The 23,047-nt window shown below is 43.0% G+C and overlaps 1 protein-coding gene and 1 pseudogene across 3 annotated transcripts in view; both read left to right on the top strand.

The window, feature by feature from the left end:
- Positions 1–1,097: 1,097 nt before the first annotated feature.
- TBC1D19 (TBC1 domain family member 19) overlaps positions 1,098–23,047 on the top strand; it is a 109,182-nt gene continuing 87,232 nt past the window's right edge. For 2 of the 3 annotated variants that reach the window (XM_014459650.2, XM_006093260.3), the window contains exon 1: positions 1,098–1,301. In XM_014459650.2, the coding sequence (XP_014315136.1) occupies positions 1,203–1,301 (99 nt within the window). In that variant the 5' untranslated portion in view covers positions 1,098–1,202. The remainder of the gene's footprint in view (positions 1,302–23,047) is intronic. The other variant, XM_023757751.1, reaches the window with a different exon arrangement.
- On the top strand, positions 17,753–19,231 carry LOC111826940 (annotated as a pseudogene).

Below are 23,047 nucleotides of genomic sequence, written 5' to 3'. Positions count from 1 at the left end.
TCAGTAAGTTGAAAGCGGAGTGAATTCTGAATAAGTGACTGAATAAATGAATACATGAAAGAAGAGGAATATAGATGGTATATTCCTTGAAGACGGGGATAATGTCTAAGTTATCCTTGAATTGCCAATGCTTCCCAGAAAACTTATCAATAAACACGTCCTGGCCCTAGCTGGTTTGGCTCAGTGGATAGGGCGTCGGCCTGCAGACTGAAGGGTCCCAGGTTGGATACTGGTCAAGGGCATGTACCTGGGTTGTGGGCACATCCCCAGTAGGGGGCGTGCAAGAGGCTGCTGAATCGATGTTTCTCTCTCATCGATGTTTCTAACTCTCTATCCCTCTCTCTCTCCCTTCCTCTCTGTAAAAAATCAATAAAAAATATATTTTTAAAAAACATAAACACGTCCTGGTTAAGTTGTTGGATGAGAAGACCTTGTTTGTTTATTCCTGGCATAAAACCACAGAGAATAGAAGCAGGAGAAATGCAAATAAGAGGGAGAGCTAAGTATAGTGCTAGACAGCTTTACAATTGTTACCTCAGCTAATCACAGCATCTGTGAACTGGGCATGTATTATTTTATTTAATTTTTTATATATATTTTATTGATTTTTTACAGAGAGAAAGGGAGAGGGATAGAGAGTTAGAAACATTGATGAGAGAGAAACATCAATTTAGCTTGTATTATTTTAGAGAGGCAGAAACTGAGTTCTGAAATTTAAGCACCTCGCCCAAGTTCACATAGCTAGGGTCAGAGCCCGATTATTCTTGCAAGTAATTTGCATGTCTTTGTGTGCACAGCCCCGTTTCTGCAGAGATGGAAAGGTGGGAGAGGAAGGATCCTTTATAATAAAACACAAGAATAAGCAACTCTCCGAGTTCCCCCTTGTGCCTCGGAGGCGCTGTGGCCCCGGAGGAAAGAGCTCGTCTCGCCTTTCAAACTCAGACTAAGCAGGAACAATGCAATGAAGATCTACCCTCTGGTGTCGTTTCTGCACTCGGAACGCAGGTGCTGGGGCCGTCAGGCGCGGAGGGGCACCAGAGAGGAACGGACGCACGCCGAGCGGTTGCCTGGTAACGCCCGCTGAGGCGTCCCAGCGTAATAAGGTCCGGGAGAAGTGTCACTAGCCTTGAGCGGGACCCCATAGCCCGTTGTCTCCGCGCCCGCGGCCTGTCCCCGCCGCCTGGCGGGCTAGGGCAGGGGAAATGTGGCAGGAGGAGTCGGATCTGTCTCTCAGTATCGCTCAGATAGTCCAAAAACTCAAGGGCTCCAGTTTGTACTCTCAGCTGGAACGTCAGGCCTGGGTAAGTGAGGCGGGCGGGAAGGGATGGGGCCGGGGCTGCGGCGACGCCTCCCGGTCTGTGGGAGCCCCTCGGACCCCGGCTAGAGCCGCCTCTGGTCTCTGCAGCTCCGCTCCTGTGCGCGGAAAACCCTCTCTTCCAGGTCCCCACGCTCAGCCTCGCGCGTGGGGTAATAGGTTTTTGAAGGAGGGTGGGGCGCATCATGCCTTCCTTAGGACATGGAATCGCTAAACCTATTTATTCATCGTATCGTCCTTTACAGGGTCTAATATTTTAAACTGCTGGAGTCACCTTAGGTCTTTGGACCACGCCTTCCCTCACTTTTTCTTTTCTAAATGTGGGGGTTTTGCCTTAGCATCACTCACCTCCTTGCCTCTACCCTCCCTGCAGTCATCCTCCTTCTACCCATCCACCCCGCATTTATTGAGGATTTTCCCAATGTGCTGCGTTCTTTGATACAGAGATTGATTAAGAGATCTTTGTGTATGTGTGAATGCCATGTAAATGGAGTTATACAGTATGTATATTTTTGTGCCTGGTTTCTGTCATTTAGAATCATGCTTTTGTGACTCATTCATGTTGTTGGCATTTCAGTAGTTCAGTTTCTTTTGGGAAAAAAATTGTTTTTAATTTTCAATGACAGTTGACATACAGTATTATTTACATATATAAAAGCCTAATATGCAAAGTGTCCCCTCAGGAGTTGGACCCACTGGGAGTTTGATGGCTTCTGATAAGGTGCGCAGAAGGAAGGAAGGCCCGGCTGGCAGCCGCTAGGTACCCTACCTGTGCCCAAATTTTGTGCACTGGGCCTCTAGTATTAGTATAAGGTGTACAGCATAGTGATTAGATATCTGTATACCCCGATAGGTCTGGTTCCCATATATGTTATGTTCCTTTTTATTGCTGAGTAATATTTCATTGTTTGGATAGACTATGATTTGTTTATCCGTTCATTGATTGCTGGGCATCCTTGGTTATGAAGTTATATGGGTTGTTTCCGGTTATAAAGATTATAAATAAATCTGATACAAACATTCTGGTATAGGGTTTTGTTTGAATATTTTCTTTTCTCTTGGATAAATACCTAGGAGTAGAATTGCTAAGTTGTATGATAAGTATATGTTTAATTCTATAAGAATCTGCCAGACTTTTCCAAAGTGGCTGTAGCATTTTACATTTCCACCAGCAATTATGAGAGTTTCAGTTGCTCTGCATCCTTGCTAATACTGATGTCAGTTTTTTATTAATTAATTTTTATTTATTAATTACAATGTTCTGGTAGGAGAGTAATGATATCCCATTGAGACTTTAATTGCCTTTCCTAATACCAGTGATATCAAGCATGTTATCATGCTTATATCTTCTTTGGTGAACTAGTCTGTTCAGATCCTTTGCCCATTAAAAAAATAGTTTGTTCTCTCATTGTTGAATTGTAAGGATTCTTTCTATAAAGGACACAAGTCCTTTATCAGATACTCCTCTTGCAAATATTTTCTCCCAGTCTGTGGCTTATCTTTTCATTTTCTTAACTGGGTCTTTCAAATAGCAAAACATTTAAATTTTGATGACATACGTTTTTATCAATTTCTTTTATGATTTGTCCTTTTTATGCCTTACCTAAGAATCTTTTCCTGTTTTGTTGTAGCAGTTTTATAGAGCAGTTTGGGGAGAATTGACCTCTTAACAATATTGAATTTTCTGGCCCATGAATACACTTTATCTCTTCATTTATTTATATCTTTATTTTCTATTGTTAGTGATTTTACAGTTCAATATACAAATCTTGCACGTATTTTAAGATTTTCCCCTAAGTATTTTTATGCCATTATAAATGCTGATGTTTTTTTCTCATTTCAGTTTCCAATTGCTTCTTGTTAGTATGTAGAAATACAATAGATATGTGTCTATTTGCCATGTATCCTGCAGCCTTACTAAACTTATTTATTATAGTTCCTCTTTTGTATATTGCTATGATTTTTCAAATACATATTTCATATGTGAATAAAGACAGTTTTCCTTTTCAATATATATGTTTTTTATTTTTCTTGCCTTGTTATACTGGCTACTGCTTCCAGTACAGTGCTGTATAGATACTTTTTATTAGGTTGAAGAAACTCTTTCTTATTCCTGTTTTTCTGAGAGTTTTATTATGAATGGATGTTGAATTTTGTTAAGTACCTTTCTTGTACATGTAGAGATTCTCAATGTGATTTTTATTTTTAATATGTTAATATGGTGAACAACACTGATTGTTTTTGCATTCCAGAGATCAATTTCACTTGGTTACAAAACAGTATTATTATTTTTATATATATCTTGATTTAATTTCCTAATATTTCATTGAAGATGTGAATATTTTTATAAGAATATTGGTTTGTAGTTTTTATTTTAACATCTTCGTCTAGTTTTGCTATTAGTTAATGCTGAACTCAGAAATCCAGTTGGGCAGTGTTCCCTTCTCTCCTATTTTCTGGAAGAATTTGTGTAGAATTAATATTATTTCTTCCTTAAATGACTGGTAGAATTCCGGGTAAAGTCATTAGGGCCTGGAATTTTCTTTGTGGGAACATTTTTAATAAAAAATCTAATTTTTAAAATATATGCAGGGCTATTTGGGCTATTTCTCTGGTTGAATGTGTACTTGAAAGGCATTAGTGTTCTGCTCTTACTTTTCTATAAATGTCAATGAGGTCACATAGACCATTTTGTTCAAGTGTTCTGTACCTTACTGGGAAGAGGCTTCAGTCAACACTGTCAGAAGTTTTATTATCACTGCCATTAGCTTCAGTTGTACCACAGGCTTCAGATTTGGTGGGCTGCTATACACTTTGTCCTTAGAAAGGATTATGGGGGCATTGGAGGGGTTTTCTGTGTTTCTATGACCCTGTCCCTGCTTGCCTGTGCACAGAGGGAGCCTCTCTCCATGCTCTTATCCCTTCCTCGGCAGTAGTCTGCCGTTTGTTACCCTCCTGAGCTCACGGTCGGTACAGGTGTCCTAATTCTCCGGGCCTTGGCCCGGTCCATGTGCGTTGGGGTAGGTCTTTCTCAGTGTGCCTTCCTCTTCTCCCTGTGTAGCCAAACTCTGCCTTGTATCCGTGGCAGGTCATGGGTGACAGAGAGATCCCTGCCCCTCCCTAGTGCTGGCTGACCTCTGCTTCAGCCTGGTGTGGGGTCCTGGGCCCAAAGGCTCCCTTACCTTTCCGTGAGGAAGATGGTTTTTGCATCTGCCTTACTCCCAGAAGCAGTGAATTATCGCCTTGTCTTCAGAGTGGTTTTGGTTTCTGAATTTTCCCCTAGAGGTTTAAGGCGTTTTCCTCACATGAGAGGAGAGTTTGGGCAAGGTAGCATGGTTTCATGCTTGTTCTGCAGTGGCAGCCTGTCCCTTCCTGCACACCTGTGCCACCGAAGGGGGCTCTCTGCAGCTCCATGCTCTGCCCTCTGTCTTTCGTGTGGACACCTGGTGTAGACCCATGGGAAAGAGCATGCAAGGGAGTGTGACTCCTCCTTGAATTCTGAGCTCCCAGTTATTCTACACTGACATGCTAGCCCACCTCTCATCTGTCATGGCTGATTTCTTAGCCAAATTCTTCTTTCTCGCTTCTGTAGGGTAGCCTTCTTTTCCTCCTGTTCTCTGTCAAACATTTAGGGTCCCCTCTGTCCTTGGAGGGGCTTGTTACTCTTTGGAATTTAGTTCACTGGATAGTCTTACATCTTCAATTTTCTGGTGGGTTCAAAAATTATGATTTTGTAGATTATACCACTTTTTCTCATTTGGCAGGATGGGAGCGACACATCTTGTACTGGCTTTCTACATGCTATGCATTATCAAAACTCTATTAGTAAGTGTTTAAAGATTGCATCTATGCCCACGAGAAAGATTGGTCTGTAATTTTCCTTTTTAGTAATGTCTTTGACAAGTGTTATATCAAGGTTATGCTGGCCTGATAAAATGAATAGGAAAGTGTTCCCTCTTTTTTTTTATTTTCTATTTGCTGAAAGGTTGTTATGAGGTTGTTGTGGTGTGTATGTGTTTTTTTTTCCTTAAATGCTTGGAAGAATTCTCCAGTGAAGCCTGTGTCTCAGGCTTCATTTTCTTTGGGGAGGTTTATTTTTCTATTAGTAGACTTTATTATTTAGAATAGTTTTAGGTTTACAGAAAAAATTGAGCAGGAGGTACAGAGTTCCCACACATCCCCTTTCCCCTTGAGCAGTTTCCCCTGTTATTAACATCTTGTGTAATGTGGTACATTTGTTGCAATTAGTGAACCAATCTTGATACATTATTGTTAAAGTCCTTAGTTTACATCAGGGTTCACTTTTTATGTTGTATAGTTCTGTGGGTTTTGACAAATGTATAATGTCATGTGTCCACTATTCCATTGTCTTACAGAATAGTTTCACTGTCTGAAAAGCTTCTATGCTCCCACCTACTCATTCCTCTCTTTCCCTAAGACTCTGGCAACCAGTGATTTCTTTTTTTACTGTCACTATAGTTTTGCCTTTAAGAATGTCATATACTTGGGGTCATACAGTATGTAGCTTTTCCAAACTGGCTTCTTTCACTTAGTAATATACATTAAGTTCTTCTATGTGGGTGTTTTTTTGTTTTGTTTTTTTGCTGAATAATATTTTTTTGTGTGGATGTATCAGATTGCTTATAAGTTCACCTATGGAAGGATGTCAATTGCTTCCAAGTTTTGGCAGTTATGAAGACAACTGCTATAAACATTCCTGTGTAGATTTTTTTTTAAATCAACATACATTTTCAACTTAGTTGGGAAAATACCAAGGGGGTGGTTGCTGGATTATATGGCTAAGACTGTGATTAACTTCATCAGAAGCTGACAATGTGTCTTCCAATGTGGCTGTACCATTTTGCATTCCCAGCAATGAATGAGCATTTCTGTTACTCCACATCCTCACCGCATTTGCTGTTTTAGATTTTAGCTATTCTAATAGGTATGTTGTAATATCTCACTGTTGTTTTAATTTGAAATTTCTTTTGTTTTATTTCTGTTTTTTAAATTTATCTTTATTGTTGAAAGTATTACAGATGTCCCCTTTTTCCCCCCATTGATCACCTCTACGCCACCCCAGCCCCAGGCCTTCACCATATTATAGTCTGTGCCCATGGGTTATGCACATATGCATATAAGTTCTTTGGTTAATAACATGTACCTAAGCATCTTTTTATATATTCATTTGCCATCTGTATGTCTTCTTTGGTGAGATGTCTGTTCAGATCGTTTGCCCCTTTTAAAATTGTATGTTTTTTTATTATTGTGTTTTAAGAGTATTTGTTATCTCAGGCACAATTCTAGGCCCAGGGCATACAACAGTGAATAAGATAAAGTACGACCCTCATGTAGAGATGATAGTGTTAAAAATAAGTACAGGTCGACAATACCTTATCAAAAACCTGGGGCCAGATGTGTTTCAAAATTCAGATGTTTTTCAAATTTTAGAAAGGTAATTTATGCATATCCTATATGTTCTTTAATATCTCTACCAACGTCTTGCAGCACCCAGTAATTACATAGATTAATATTTATGTGGCAAAATGTATGAATTTTCACACTTGTTGTGATAAATAAGAACTATAAATAGTCTCATGTCAATTCAGGTCAGATCAGATTTTGCCATCAAATGAGTTCAAATCAGGGCAGATTTTGGCACAATTCGATTAGACAAAAACTGGTTTTCAAAGCTCTTTAGATTCTGGAATTTCAAATAAAGGATTATATATCTACACCTATAACATTTAACAGTTAGTAAAAAAGTAGGGCAAGGAAATAGAAAGATAAAGCAATGTAAGGAGACTCAAAACATGTGTTTGACTAGTTCTTAAGATAAAGAATTAACAGACCTGTACTATTATAGATTCATAAAAATATAATTACAGATCTTTTAAAAGTAGTGCAGTTTTGGACTTGGAAAACAAATGTGATAACAACTTTGCCTTAATTTGTATCCATTGGCTCAGACATCCTATATAATGAAGAACTAATATGCTAATTAGACCAGACAGCTGGACATCCTTCCAGACGACCTTCCGGATGAAGCCAGGGCTGTAAGGGCCGAGGCAAGAATGACCTTTCTGAATGACCAGTGGGCAGGGGGCAGGGCCAGTGAGCCTGCGCCACCAGGCCAGCCATAGTGGTCCCGGCGCACCCCGCTTCCACAGAGGTGGCGGGAGAGGGGGATGCACAGTCCCAGCGCCTCGCATAGACAGGATAGGGTGCAACCACGGTGCCTCAACCTCCCCTGACCCTTCCCCTGGTCGGCCCGGCCCCCAATCACCCCCCCCCCCCCCTTAACCAGTGGGTGGGAGGCAGGGCCAGTGCTAAGGAGCAGCAAGCCAGCTTCTGGTTGAGCAGCACTCCCCCCCTCACTCCCCTCCCTCCTCCCTCCCCCTCCACTCAGCCAGAAACTGGGCTCAGCTGGCAAGTGCAGGCAGGCGGTAAGGAGCAAGGGGTCCTGGACTGCGAGAGGGATGTCTGAGTGCTGGCTTAGGCCTGGAGGGATTGGGCCTAAGCCAGCAGGTGGACATCCCCCAAGGGGTCCCGAACTGCGAGAGGTTGCAGGCCAGGCTGAGGGACGCCCCCCGCCCCCCCATGCACAAACCCAGTGCATGAATTTCATGCACCAGGCCTCTAGTTCAATATAAATCAGCTAACTCTTAAAGGCAACTTTACAACCAGCTTTGATAACATACTTTTATACATCTGGCTGTTTATTTGTTACATGCCTTTAAAATTTTAATCTAGAGGGCATTTTCTGAACTGTTTCCATTTTGTCTGTTTGTGTCTACCCAGAGGGTCTAGAGCAGTGTGGCCCAAATTAATTAGAAAAATAAAACCACACAGCACATTTCTAAACCAATGTAAATGGTTTTTAGACCCTTTTCCCTACTATTGCTTCTCTTTTAGTATTATGATTAAACATTGACTTTATTTTAATGTATCCTTTTATTTATTGAAGTTTAATTATTTAAGATATTAGGATGATAACATGGATTTTTGTGGTTCTAGAAAGGTATTATGTTGTGTTTTTGTTTTTTTCTAAGTTTCTTGAGTTACTTTATTATGAAGTCAACCTGCATCTTAAAATTACATTTGCTCACTCATCCTCTCTAGACACTAGGATAATAGCCTAAACCCACATTAGATGCCTAGCACCAAATCAGCATTATTACTTTGTATCATGCATTATTTGTACTTAAAATGGATGTTGTGTAAAACCTCAAATGTTATTTCCATTCCATTAAATATTTAATAGGTCTTGTTGTTCGGATTATTATTATAAATAATAGAATTGTGAAAGGAAGGAATCTGAAAGAAGATAGGTTTTGGAGAGAGAAGAAATAATATAAATGAGAGGATGTTGTCATAAGTCTAGAACCCAAGAGCATCTCAAGGCTAGTGTCTCTACTAAAAATCTTATGAGATTGTATCTCAAATACTGTTTTTGTATTCTTCATTACCAGAAATTTGTACCATAATTTAGAGATCATAAAAAGAGAAAAGAATATGACCTTTATTATTTATTTTAGGAAAATGCAAATTAAATGGATTTAATTAAATAGATTTTAATTAAAGATATTTTATGGAAGGCATGGATAGTTAGAACATATATTGGTATTTAAAAGCCTGTGCCATGATTAGAGCTTTCTATCATCTGTCTTTCTTTTTTCTCTCGAAGGTGGGGATTGGCAAACACTAGGGGGAGCTCCTGATTGGACTAGTGCAGCTGAGATATATATTTATATGAATAATTCAGGGACTCGGATTGAGTTTGGTGTGAATCTGGAAGTGGTATTAGCCTTACCCATATCTACCTTCCCTGCTGTCATACCCTTTAATCCTGGAAAGTAAGGCAGTGAAGAAGTGGATGATGGTGTACAGGATTTCAAAATAAGTAACCTTCTGTCTTCATAGAATTGATGTACTTGAGGGATAAGATACCTATTAAAATGTAGGTTTGCTTTGTGTGAGTAAGACATCTCTTTGTGTTTTATTTCAGCCATGAGTTACTTAGAGACGGTCATGTCAGATTCTTGAATTAGGCAAGGCCAACTTGAAATGAGAGGGAAACGATTGATTAGTAAAGGGGAAGTTTAGACTGTTTCAGGCACAAAATAGGTTATGAAAAGAGGCTAAGAAGTGAAGCTGTGGCATAAGGGGAGGATAAGACAGCGAGTGCTGGCAGAGAAGAGGGCCAGCTTGGGGGTGTCAGCACAAGAAAGCCAGTGAGGGCTCCATCCTCAGGTGAGAGAAACCGGAGCAGGGCTCCCATTACATAACAGGTTGAGTAGAAGGCATGGTCAGCTCGCACAGAGCCAGACCTCCCAGTCGGAAACCAAAACTCATTCCTGGCTGTAATGCATGTCTACCAGGACTACTAGGATTACAGAAACAAATCTTGTCTACAATTTTAGAAAGAACCAAAACTATTAGGAAGCAATGGGAATATCCAATTCAATATGTTTTTTTTTTAAATTATTTATTGTTTAAAGTATTACATATGGTATTACATATGTCTCCATTTTCCCCTTTGGTCACTCCCACCCCCCAGCATATGCCCCCACCCCCGTAGTGTCTGTGTCCACTGGTTATGCTTATATGCATGCATACAAGTCCTTCGGTTGATCTCTTACCCCCCACTCCCACCCTCCCCTACCTTCCCTCTGAGGATTGACAGACTGTTCGAAGCTTCTATGTCTCTGGATCTATTTTTGTTCATCAGTTTATGTTCATTATATTCCATAAATGAGTGAGATCATGTGATATTTTTCTTTCTCTGACTGGCTTATTTCACTTAGCATAATGCTCTCCAGGTCCATCCATGCTATTATAAATGGAAAGAGTTCTTTCTTATTTACAGAAGCGTAGTATTCCGTTGTGTAGATGTACCACAATTTTCTAATCCGCTCATCTGCTGATGGGCATTTAGGCTGTTTCCAAATCTTAGCTATTGTAAATTGTGCTGCTATGAACATAGAGGTGCATATGTCCTTTCTGATCAGTGTTTCTGATTTCTTGGGATATCAGAAGTGGGATTACTGGGTCAAATGGGAGTTCCATTTTTAATTTTTTGAGGAAATGCCATACTGTTTTCCACAGTGGCTGCACCAGTCTGCATCTCCACCATCAGTGCACGAGGGTTCCTTTTTCTCCACATCCTCACCAGCACTTGTTGTTTGTCCATTTGTTGATGATAGCTATTCTGACAGGTGTGAGATGGTATCTCATTGTCGTTAACGAGTCCCTCTTCTGCGGTGGTGATGGGCTCTCGACAGAAAATAGATGAAGTCCAAAATTATGTTAATGATAAAAGAATGTTTGGGGATTGATCACACTTTTCTCTCTTTGTTTTTTGTTTATGTTCTTCAGTACATTGTGAGTTCCTCAAGAGTGAGGGAGGACTATATCGTGTCTTTCTTTTTATACCCAACAACTGGAACATAGGAAGTGTCCAGTTAATTATTGAAAGAAGAATGCAAATGAATAGGCATATACTAAGGTATGGATATATTGAAAGGAAAAGGCTGGGGAAGAAGAAGGCTTGGATGTCACTCAAGGTGAAAAGATGGGAATGCATTCCCAATATAGGAACAGCAGTAAGGCTGAGCAAAGGGTTTCTGTGGTGGGGTACTTCCAGAGAGAGAGAGAGATTATATGGGCGGGGTGGAACTAGGATTTTAGAGGATTGTAAATGCTAAAACGAATTTGCCTTTATTCTGTAGGCATGGAATGGGGTCATTGGGGTATTTTGAGGAGAGTGGAGACATGAAAGTAGTTTTTAGGAGCATTAATCTGGCATTGATGATCAGGATAGATAGGAATAGAGGAGAGTGATCAGCTTCATGCTCCTCTTTATTCCTTCCCACATTCTATTGGACCTTGTGCTGTTCCATACACTATCAGTGCACAAGAGCATCTCCATGCCCTTGCTCAGTCCGTCCACACAGCCTATACTTCTTTGCTCCCCTTTCCAGTTTCTTGCATTAGAATGAATTGTTCCTTTCTCTATGGATGATACCTCTGTTGTAAAATGTTCTTTCTTACAGTGGAGTTAGTTTTCTTTCTTTCTTTTCTTTTTTTTAAAATCAGCTTTTTCCTTTTTCAGACTAAAACTTCCAGAGAACAAGGATAGGGTCTTGTTCCTTTTGAGTTCCCCATGGAGTTTTGCTGGTGTAGATCTAAGCAATCTGTAGTGCAAATGCATTCATTAAAAACATGTTTATGAAGAACTTACTATGTGATAGCTATTGTGCTGAAACTTGGTACAGAGATGGATGACACTTGTCCTCCAGATGCCTATAGTATAGTAGAGTGATTCTCAAAGTATGATCTGTGAATTCCTGGTGGTCTATAGGATCCTTTCAGGTTAAAAGTATTTTATATAAAACTCGGGGTGCACTCAGGGTGGTGGGGGTCCCTCAGTTATTAAACATTTATCAGCACAACACTGACCACATTGGTGGTGGTGGTTTTGTCAGAATGTGTTATATTATGCATATGAAAATCTATTTAAACAGATTTGATGTAGATATTTTCAAAGATGGAAGAATTGTCCCTGTCAACTATTTTACTTGACTCATGTCTTCACTAATTGTCATCATTGCAAAGTTTTCAGTCCCCATATGGATTGCTGGATATAATAGGTCATGCGCTGTCCCTGTCCTTTGTAGCCTTTTTTTACCTTAAGGACTCTAGTTTTCCATTTATATGTTTATGTATCAACTTTACCCGCTTAAAAATGTAAGCTTTTAACACTGCTCTCTCTGTTCCGTATCCTTCCGATGAAAAGTGGAGTTGGGTTGCAGCACAGGAGAGAAATTCAGAAGGGGAATATTGAAGTAATGACTGCAGTAGGAGAAGAGGGAACCTATTTCCTTGGCCACAGGCGCTGGTGCCCTGGACCACAGGGCTGGCAGCTTCTCTGGGTGGCTGCAGCCTGGGACCTTGGGTGGGTGGCTTGTCCATCTCCTGGGCTGCAGCCAGCCACAGGCGCTGGTGCCTGGACCAAAGGTGGGCAGCTTCTTCTTCTGGCGGCTTCTTCTTCTTCTGTGCTTCCAGGGAGAGCAGTCAGTTATGTGTATATGTGTGTGCATGCAAACATAGGCGTGTACACGTGTGTATGTGGAAATCTGCTGGGCAAGTCAAAACCATAGAAGAGTTGCCCCCTATCTCTTGAATCTTCCAGAGATATTCCCCACTTTTTTATTCTATCACTATTGGAGCATCAGTATTTGCAGCCAGCCAGCCAGTGACTCTCTTAGTGTCTATTTCTGACTTCTTCTTTCCCTGTCTGTCTTCCAACCCCTAATCATATTTCCACCTGGATGCATCATTTTTACTCCCAATATGCTGTATAGAGAAGGAGTCAGGATGCTGTCTTCCCATGAATAGTACTCAGTGACAAACCAATTGCATTTTAATTGGGCAATGCCCCTACCCACCCTTCCAATCCCTTCCACCATGCATTTCTGTTTCCCTTTTTGTTTGTTGGATTGTTCTGCTGCTCCTTCTCCTCACCCCACGACCCTTGGGTCATAATGTAAAATTCTTTTACCATGTCAAGAAATTATTAAAAATACAGGTACTTTGAAAAGAAAAATACAGGTATTTCTCCGAACACCGGTGGGGGTGGGAGCGGGGAGGGGGGCAGGGAAGAGGCGGCTGCTGGCATCCCCCTCTTCCTTGCCCCACCCAGCTTCTCTGATCACCTGCTGGGCAAAGGCGGCCCTGGTTCTCCAATCACAGGGCTGCCTTTGCCCTGCCTCCCAGCTCTTGCCAGCCGCCTGGGTTTCTGATCACCATCAGTGGCAGACGGCTTCTTCCATCCTTCCCCTTTCGCCTCCCAGTATTGCGCCTACATATGCAAATTAACCGCCATCTTTGTTGGCAGTAAATTTGCATATCACCCCATTAGCCAATGGGAAGCATAGCGAAGGTACGGTCAATTACCATTTTTGTCTATTATTAGATTAGATAGTATAGTAAATAAGATATATAATGTATAATACAATGATACCTTTTTTTAAAAAAAATTTCATTGTGCTAACATTTGTGCTGATGGTAAAAAACAATGGCAGTGGGTTAACTGCTGGTGTCTTAGCACCAATCAGGGACCTGGTACCAAAATGTACTAGTAGTCACTATATTCTTCATCACCACACATTTATAGTAAAAGAAAAAGCCAGTTTTATTTGAGTGTCCTTGATGAAACAGCAAACGGTTATCAGTTTTATTAGATCTAATTTCTTGAAAATATTTCTTTTTAATATTGTGTTTGAGATAATGGAAAGTATGTATAAGGCACTTCTGCTGTATATTGAAATAAGATGTTTATCAAGAGGAAAAACAGACTCTGTTCCATGCTTCCATGTCTCTGGATCCTCTCTGTTCATCAGTTCATTTTGTTAATTATCTTCCACATATGCGTGAAATCATGTGATATTGTCTTTCTCTCACTGCTTCTTTCACTTAGCCTGATACTCTCCAAGTCCCTCCATGCTACCTCAAAGGGTAAGAGATTGTTCTTTTTTACTGCTGCACAGTATTCCATGGTATAAATGTAGCACAGCTTTTTTAGCCACTCATCTACTGATGGGCACTTATGCCCAAGGTGCTTTGTAAATACCAGGGAGAGGCACTTGGCAAGTCCTGGGGCTTCACAGGATGCTTCCTGACTAAGATCATGTGTCATTAGTAGGTGAGGCCCAGGACAATGGTAGAGCTTTGGGTGGTGAGTGGAATGGAGAGCTGTGTAAACAGATAGAACAGCATGGGAAAAGGCTCAGAGATAGTGTAACAGGACAATCAAAGGGTCTGGGCTGCCTGTCACTACTTGAGCCAATTCAACAGAGACAGGGTTGAATCATATATGAGCGTTTATTCCTATAATGCCAGAAGTATGGGAGAGCAACAGGTCATCCACAAAAATCTGCTTTGCAGCCCCCTATAAGCCAGCTGTTTATATGTGGTAAAACAAAGATTGGGGAAGTAGGGATTACAGGCATGGAGAAGTAGGAGGCTGGGGTGGGACTCCATTGTTTGGGCAACAAGGTTGTTAATCTTTCCATGACAATAGGCTGTTCTTGAATGAGAATGGGCCACATTCCAAGGCTGACTCCCTGGTTTAAGATTGACTCCTAGGTCCCAGGGGCATACAACTCCTAGCCAGGTCAGAATGTCCTTTCTTGAACCAACACAAGGCAATCATGGTTAACAGAGCACAATTAATATTTCCCATAACCATAACTAATCCCCCAATATTCTATTTTTTTCACTCTCACCATAGCAGCAGCCTCTGTCTCTCCTTTGATATATGGACCTGCCTTTGACCTTCCTACACAGATTTCTTTCTAGGGCGGTGGTGTGTCTGGCTCTCTCAATCCTGGGAGAGAAAAGATGATTGAACCTCTTCACTAGCCGTTCAAGCCCTCCTCGCGCCACACACCAGCTGCACTCACATTCCTAGGTTCTCCTTGACCCACCAGACACACATGTACCCTTGGAGACCATCCCTCAAAATCCCATCAATACAGGATCCTAAATGAAGAGTCTTTACACCCATTACCCGGTTACATACCAATAATACTATAGGGCTATTCTTCAAAGGAGGGATTGAGAATATTTTAGTGTTTAAATGATCGAAGTCAGTGTCTGTGGCAGATGGAATTTATACCCCTCTGTCAAATAAGCCACGCTAAATGTCTATTCCTGACAAAAGGCAAATCAAATTCCTCCCAGGGCACTAAGAGGAAGTGTTTCTCTGGTAGGAATCCAGAAAAGTGGAGAGAAGGAATCTAGCTACTCTCAACGTGAGAATGGAAGCCTGTCTGAATAGGCAGGGCCAGTTTCAGCCCATAGGAAAATTATGTTCATAGAGGGCAGATCCTGTGAACTTTTTTCGGAGGGCATCCATTCACCCAAGGAACTAGCAAGGTTAGTCACTTGAGAGTGAAGAACTCAAGGTCCACTGAAAGTGAAGAACTCAAGTCCATCCTTGCTCACATGTAGGAGCCCATTCCTGCCAGGAGCCTGAGAGATTTGGCAGAGGCTGGGTGAAGGCTGAGCATAGAAGAGATTTCCCTTATGGAGTTCAAGGTCAAGTCAACCTACAGTCAATAACTCTGCTCTAAACTATAATAAAATACCACTCAACACTCACTAGGATGGCTATATATTTTTTAAAATGCGCCAAAACCGGTTTGGCTCAGTGGATGGAGCGTCGGTCTGCGGACTGAAGGGTCCCAGGTTCGATTCCGGTCAAGGGCATGTACCTGGGTTGCGGGCACATCCCCAGTGGGAGATGTGCGGGAGGCAGCTGATCGATGTTTCTCTCTCATCGATGTTTCTAACTCTCTATCTCTCTCCCTTCCTCTCTGTAAAAAATCAATAAAATATATTAAAAAAAAATAAAATAAAATGCGTTCATGAGAATGTCTAAAAATTGGACCCCTTGTACATTAGTGGAAATGTAAAATAGTGAGGCCACTTTGGAAAACATTTTTGGCAATTCCTCAGCATACTAAGCATAGAGTTACCAGATGACCCAGAAGTTCCACTTCTAGGTACATACCCAAAAGAAATAGAAACATGTTCACACAAAAAACTTGCACACAATGTTCATAGCAGTGTTATCCATAAGAGCCTCAAACTGGAAACAACCCAGGTATTCATCAACTAATGAATGGGTAAACAAAATGTGGTATACCCATACACTAGAATATAGCATACATAAAACTTTAAAATGTTATGCTAAGTGAAAGAAGCCAGTCACAAAAGACCAGCTATTATGACTGCATTTATGTGAAATGTCCCCCACCCCCATAGGCATATCCCTGGAGGCATGTAATACTTTAAGCAGTAAAACAAAATTAAAAAATAAATAAATAAATAAAATGTTAAAAAATAAATAAATCCTATCTAATAATAGACAAATAGGGTAATTAACCATACCTCTGATATGCTTCCCATTGACTAATCAGGGCGATATGCAAATTAACTTCCAACCAAGATGGCGGCCAGCAGCCACGCAGCTGAAGCAAACATGAGGCTTGCTTGCTCCAGTGATGGAGGCAGCCAAGGTTCCCCACCTGCCGCGGCCCGGCTCTGAGCTACTGAAGCAACAGCTCCAAAAGCAACAATGTTTCAATTATAGAAGCTAAACAAACCCCAGATACCTGCTTTCAGTCAGCCGGGGCCTCAGAGCTGGAGCCGGCTCTCAGATCTGGTGACGGCTATAGAAGGTAAATAAATCCCAGAACAAAAAGAAAAAGAAAAAGAAAAAAAGGAGAGGCTGGGAGTTTCAGTCGCCCATCAGCCTGAAAACGGCCCTCAGCCCCTCACCCAGACTGGCCAGGCACCCCAGTGGGGACCCCCACCCTGAAGGGGGTGTGACCAGCTGCAAACAGCCATCATCCCCTCATCCAGGCTGGCCAGGCACCCCAGTGGGGACCCCCACCCTGAAGGGGGTGTGACCAGCTGCAAACAGCCATCAGCCCCTCATCCAGGCTGGCCAGGCACCCCACTGGGGACCCCCACCCTGAAGGGGGTGTGACCAGCTGCAAACAGCCATCAGCCCCTTACCCAGGCTGGCCAGGCACCCAAGCGAGACCCCCACCCTGATCCGGGACACCCTTCGGGGCAAACCAGCCAGCCCCTACCCGTGCACCAGGCCTCTATCCTATATAGTAAAAGGGTAATATGCAAACTGACTCTAACAGCAGAAAGACTGGGAATGACTGGTCACTATGACACACACTGACTACCAGGGGGCAGACACTCAATGCAGGAGCTGCCCCCTGGTGGTCAGTGCACTCTCACAGCGGGGAGCTCTGCTCAGCCACAAGCCAGGCTGATGGCTGCCAGTACAGCGGTGGTGGTGGGAGCCTCTCCTGCCTCCTCAGCAGTGCTAAGGATGTCTGACTGCAGCTTAGGCCTGCTCCCCGCTGGCAAGTAGACACCCCCCGAGGGCTGCTGGGCTGCCAGAGGGATGTCTGATTGCCATCTTAGGCCCAATCCCCCGGGGAGTAGGCCTAAGCCAGCAGGTGGACATCCCCCGAGGAGTCCCGGACTGTGAGAGGGCACAGGCCGGGCTGAGGGACGCCCTCCCCCCGAGTGCACAAATTTTTGTGCACCGGGCCTTTAAGAAAGAAAGAAAGAAAGAAAGAAAGAAAGAAAGAAAGCAAGCAAGCAGATTAATGACTGCCTGGGGCTAGGGCGGGAGGACAGGGAGGGGGCACTGAAAAAGGGAGACGACTGTTAATGGGTATGGGTTTCTTTGGAAGTGTTGCTAAAGTCTTACAATTGGCTCCTCTCTGAGGGGGCGTGGCTAGGCCCTAGGGGGCGTGGCTGGACTCTGGGGCGGGACCAGCCACCTTAAAGCCTGGCTGAGGCTCAGTGGCCCAAGCTGTGGTGGCCATTACCCCTCGAGGCATGGAAAAGTGTGCTGGTCTCTGCGATGTGGGCTCTTCGCGGGGATGTCGGTGTCGTCAGCAGTGCCAGGGCCCAGCTGAGATAGAAGCGGCCGAAGGCAAGCTGGCCCCAGCAGAAAAGCATGTGGAGGCGGACGCAGCAGTGAGGTGCTGTGCGGGGAGTGGAGGAATCGGGAGCCCCATGCTGCCCCCACACTGCTCGCTACAGGACCTGCCGGTGGAGATGCTGGTGGAGATCTTCGCCTGGGTTCCCGGCACTGACCTGCCCAGCCTGGCCCAGGCCTGCACCAAATTCCACCACATCCTGCATACCGACAGCATCTGGAGAAGGCGCTGCCGGAAGGAGTATGGTGTTCGTGAAAACTTGCAGAACCTGGAGACGATAGGTATGTCTTATCGAGAAGTCTATGCGAAGGTGCTCCACCCATACAGACACATTTTGGGATTGTGGCAGCTAGATACTGAGCACTATAGAACACTGCTGAATGTCATGGTGGACGGCTTATGCATTACTGGTTGGACATACGGGCCTTCCTTTAACACCCATGAGAATGGCCCACTGCAATTCAAGCCCTCGTTCAGAATTCGCCTGACGGAGAGGAAATCAGCCACGGTGGAGTGCATGGAAGGCCTCCACATCAGGCCCCACAAGCGCCACGTGCAGATTCAGAAGGACAGATTCACCCTCCAGTGCAACAAAACAGACCACCAAAAGGATTTAACAGCAAGATTTAGGGAAGAACTGGCCCTGGTGCTGAGGCTGGGGCAGGAGGACAGATATCAGTATGACTGCCTGGCCTACCGCCGCCTCTACCTCCCGTCGAGCCACCCGGACGACCTCATCAGGCCAGGCCTCTTCCAAGGCATCTACGATTCCTTCAGCCTAAAGATTGTCATGCTCAGCTTCCATGGGAATTATGCCAGGGTCACGAAGATCACGGGAGTCTCCAAAGGGCTGTTAGAGATCCACCTCATGTGCCGCATCCAGCTGCCAGATGGCGAGTTCTTCCGCAACTTCAACGAGCTCTCCCTAGTGATCCAGGAGATTGACGAGCAGGTGATCCGGGAGCAGCAGCAGCAAGACGGGATTGAGGAAAGCGAGGGCCATGGCTGGCAGAGCCCTGCCCAGCCCAACGTCGGGGAGTCCGGGGCTGCAGCTTCGGAGGAGCAGCCTGTCCCATTTGTTCTGCCTGTGGGCACGCTCACAAGGGACCAGAACTACCCCCAAACCTGCAGGATGTGTTTCTATGGTGTGGACACTGTTATCTCACCTGTCTTAGCCTACCCCAAGCGCTTCCCCGGAGTCTTCATCCTGTTTGATGAGAACCACTTCGGGTTCATCTGGCTGGAGCTGAAATACTTCATCCTGTTCGGCAGAGTCCAGAACACCTTCCAGAATGTGGAGGCACCATCCCCGCAGGCCTTCCTGGAGATGCTCTAGAACATTCATTCCGGACCCCCTGGGAGGAGCAGCTTGTAGATTTGACCTTCTGACCAGGTTACCCACCTTTGTTTGTTTTTTTTAATCCTCACCCGAGGATATTTTCCCATTGATGTTTAGAAAGAGTAGGAGAGAGAGGGAAAGACAGAAATATCAATGTGAGAGAAACACATCAGTTGGTTGCCTCTTGCCCAAGCCCGGACCAGGGCCAGGCTGGGTAGGAGCTAGAAACTGGGGCAGAAATAAACCTTAGACCAGTGGTCTCAACCTTCCTAATGCTGCGACCCTTTACTACAGTTCCTCATGTTGTGGTGACCCCCAATTTCATTGTTACAAATTGAACATAATGAAAGCATAGTGATTAATCACATAAAAAGAGGAAGAGCACTCCTGCAATTAATTTATTGATTGAGTTACAAGTGGGACTGCTTTTTTTTTTTTACTGAAACACTATTTTTACTTAAGAGTGATTTACAAGCTATTGTTGACTTGCAGATGTTTTCTCTAAATGAATAAAGTGAGCCTCATTTCAAAGAAAACCATTATGTGTTACCCATGATAAAATTCATGCTTTAAATAAAAATTAGATTCTGTAAAGCTTGTGTGACGCTGATTTTTTTTCACATGTATCAATGGAAACGACATGGTGCCCCAGTTGGAATATCACAGAATATTGCAGAATCCAGCTGCCTTTTATTAAGCCAAACATCAGGTTTGCAAAAATCTAAGACAGTGCCTCTATTTCTCGTTAAGTTTTATTTCTGAAAATACAAGGTGTTTTTTTTTGAGAGAAAACTATTTTACCTTAATAATGAATGGCCCTAGCCAGTTTGGCTCAGTGTGTTGGGGTCCAACCCCAGCAGGTCCAGGGGTTCCCCAAGGTGTGGACAGAGTCGGCGAAGAAGGCAGCATTCAGTTGATCATCATAGCCAGGTTCTTTTTTTATTGTCCTGTTACATCTGTATTTATACCATTTGATCCTATAAGCATGCCTCTATAATCACATCATGGTATGTTTTGGGCAAGGTTCTACAGTTCCTTGTTTCTTATCTGACCTTTGCCAAAAATCCTGTCTCTATCTAGTTCTGTTGATTTTAATCTTGTCTGGGTTAATCTCTGTGTTCCATTACAAGGGCTATTCCAAGGTCACTGCTCTACTGATAGGCTACAAGGAAGTGACTGAAGGAGATTAACCCAGTAAAGGTTATGTCCTCCCAGCCTCACTACTTATCTTCCCTGGGACTGCCCTGTGTCGGTGGGTCTCCAGGGGGTATAGGCTTTGGTGCTTTCCCTGGTGGGCAGACCCTTGGGGATGTGGGCCCAGCAAGTCCCAAATTTATTGCCAACAGTCTTAGTCCAAGTTCTTCATAAGTAGTACATAGTATTTCTGTAACACTAGGGGGATTTACTGATTTATTCTCTTCCTTAGTCCTGTTAATCCCTAACTTGGGGAAACAACCTTTCTTGGGGAGGTGGTCCTGTTTAAAACACATAGCGCTATGAGGGGGAGCAAACCATATTAAGAACAGTATTCCAGGTCCCTTGAAACATAAGCTGTGCAGATGTTTCTTCCCTGCAGCGACTGTGTCAAGCAGCAAGGGTGGACCGGCTTCCGGCAAATTCCCCCATTTTTATTTTTTAAATGACAGCGTGTGTAAATCAGGGGCCACCTCTCAGATTGGGCTGTTTAAGACTCGGAAGACCTGTTTGTGACTTTGCCATCAGGTCAGTCCGAGGCTTAATCCTATATCGGCTCCCCACATCAATGGAATAGAGCGTTGGCCTGCGGACCGAAGGGTTGAGAGTTTGATTCTGGTTGCAGGCTCCTCCCTGGCCTGGGCTCTGGCCGGGGTTAATGTAGGAGGCAACCCATTGATGTATTTCTGTCACATCGATATTTCTCTCTGTCTTTCCCTCTCTCTTTCACACTCTCTAGAAATCAATGGAGAATTACCCTCGAGTCAGGAAAACAACACACACAAAAAATAATGAATGGATTTATATTGTTATTTTAAAAGAGTTAAATAATTTTTATTGTGGTAAAACATACATAAGCTTTCCATTTTAACCTTTCTTTGTTGTTAATCCACAACTGAGAATATTCTTTTCATTGATGTTTAGAGAGAGTGGAAGGGAGGGGGTGAGATAGAGAGAGAAAAACATTGATGTGTGTGAGAGACACATCTATTGGTTGCCTCCAGTGCACACCCAGACCTGGGAGTGAGCCTGCAACCAAGGTATGTGCCCGTGACAGAAATCAAACCTGGGACCCTTCAGTTCGTTCAGTCCACAAGCTGATGCTCTATCCACTGAGCAAAACCAGCTAGGGCATTTTAACCATTTTTAAATGTATTTTTTTTTTCAGTGGCATTAAGTCCATTCACATTGTCATGCATCCATCACCACCATCCTTCTCCAGAACTTTTTCATCATCCCATTCTGCTTTCTGCCTCTATGAATTTGATTCACCTTATTATAAGTGGAATCATATGGTACAGTAAGTCCTCACTTAACATCATGGATAGGTTCTGTGACTTTAAGTGAAATGACATATAATGAAACCAATTTAGGCTAATTGGTATAAACAAGAGTTAACTTGCTATGGCATCTCATCAATGTTATAATGAAATGGCATAAAATAAAACGATGATTTTTGATGACCTGCTATGTTTCTTTGTTGTTGTTTTTTTCCAACTGGCTTATATATATACTACTATATAAAAGGCTAATATGCAAAGTGTCCCCTCAGGAGTTCGACCAGGAGACTGGGAATTTGACCACTCACTATGATGTGTGCTGACAACCAGGGGGTGGTGTAGAATGAAGGCAGGCCCCAGTCAGCACCCAGAAAGCCCTGATCAGCCCTAATCACCTGCCAGGCACTGGGCCTCTAGTATTACTTATAATGTCCTCAAGGCACCTCAGTGTTTTATTTATTTTTTTTAGATTTTTTTTGATGTTTCATTTTTATTTTTTTAAATTTTTTTAATTAAGTCTAAATTGTTCAGATTATTACAGTTTTCCTCTTTTTCTCCCTGTAGCTCCCCTCCACCCAGTTCCCACCCTACCCTCTGCCCTTACCCGCCCCCCCATGTCCTCATCGATTATTGTCCAGTCTCTTCCCGCATCCCCCACACCCCTTTCCCCCCCCCCGCAAGAATAGTCAGTCCACTTCCTTTCTATGCCCCTGATTCTATTATAATCACCAGTTTATTCTGTTCATCAGATTATTTATTCACTTGATTTTTAGATTCACTTGTTGATAGATGTGTATTTGTTGTTCATAATTTGTATCTTTACCTTCTTCTTCTTCTTCCTCTTCTTAAAGGATACCTTTCAGCATTTCATATAATACTGGTTTGGTGGTGATGAACTCCTTTAGCTTTTCCTTATCTGTGAAGCTCTTTATCTGACCTTCAATTCTGAATGATAGCTTTGCTGGATAAAGTAATCTTGGTTGTAGGTTCTTGGCATTCATCACTTTGAATATTTCTTGCCACTCCCTTCTGGCCTTCATAGTTTCTGTTTAGAAACCAGCTGACAGTCCTATGGGTACTCCCTTGTAGGTAACTGAGTCTCTTTCTCTTGCTGCTTTTAAGATTCTCTCTTTGTCTTTTGCTCTTGGCATTTTACTTATGATGTGTCTTGGTGTGATCCTCTTTGGATTCCTTTTGTTTGGGGTTCTCTGCGCTTACTGGACTTGCAAGTCTATTTCTTTCACCAGGTAGGGGAAGTTTTCTGTCATTATTTCTTCAAATAGGTTTTCAATATCTTGCTCTCTCTCTTCTTCTGGCACCCCCATAATTCAAATGTTGGTACGCTTGAAGTTGTCCCAGAGGCTCCTTACACTATCTT

The sequence above is a fragment of the Myotis lucifugus genome, unplaced genomic scaffold (genome assembly GCF_000147115.1).
Source record: "Myotis lucifugus unplaced genomic scaffold, Myoluc2.0 scaffold_112, whole genome shotgun sequence".
In the NCBI taxonomy this organism is placed as follows: domain Eukaryota; kingdom Metazoa; phylum Chordata; class Mammalia; order Chiroptera; family Vespertilionidae; genus Myotis; species Myotis lucifugus.
This window is presented reverse-complemented; position numbering and strand designations above follow the sequence as displayed.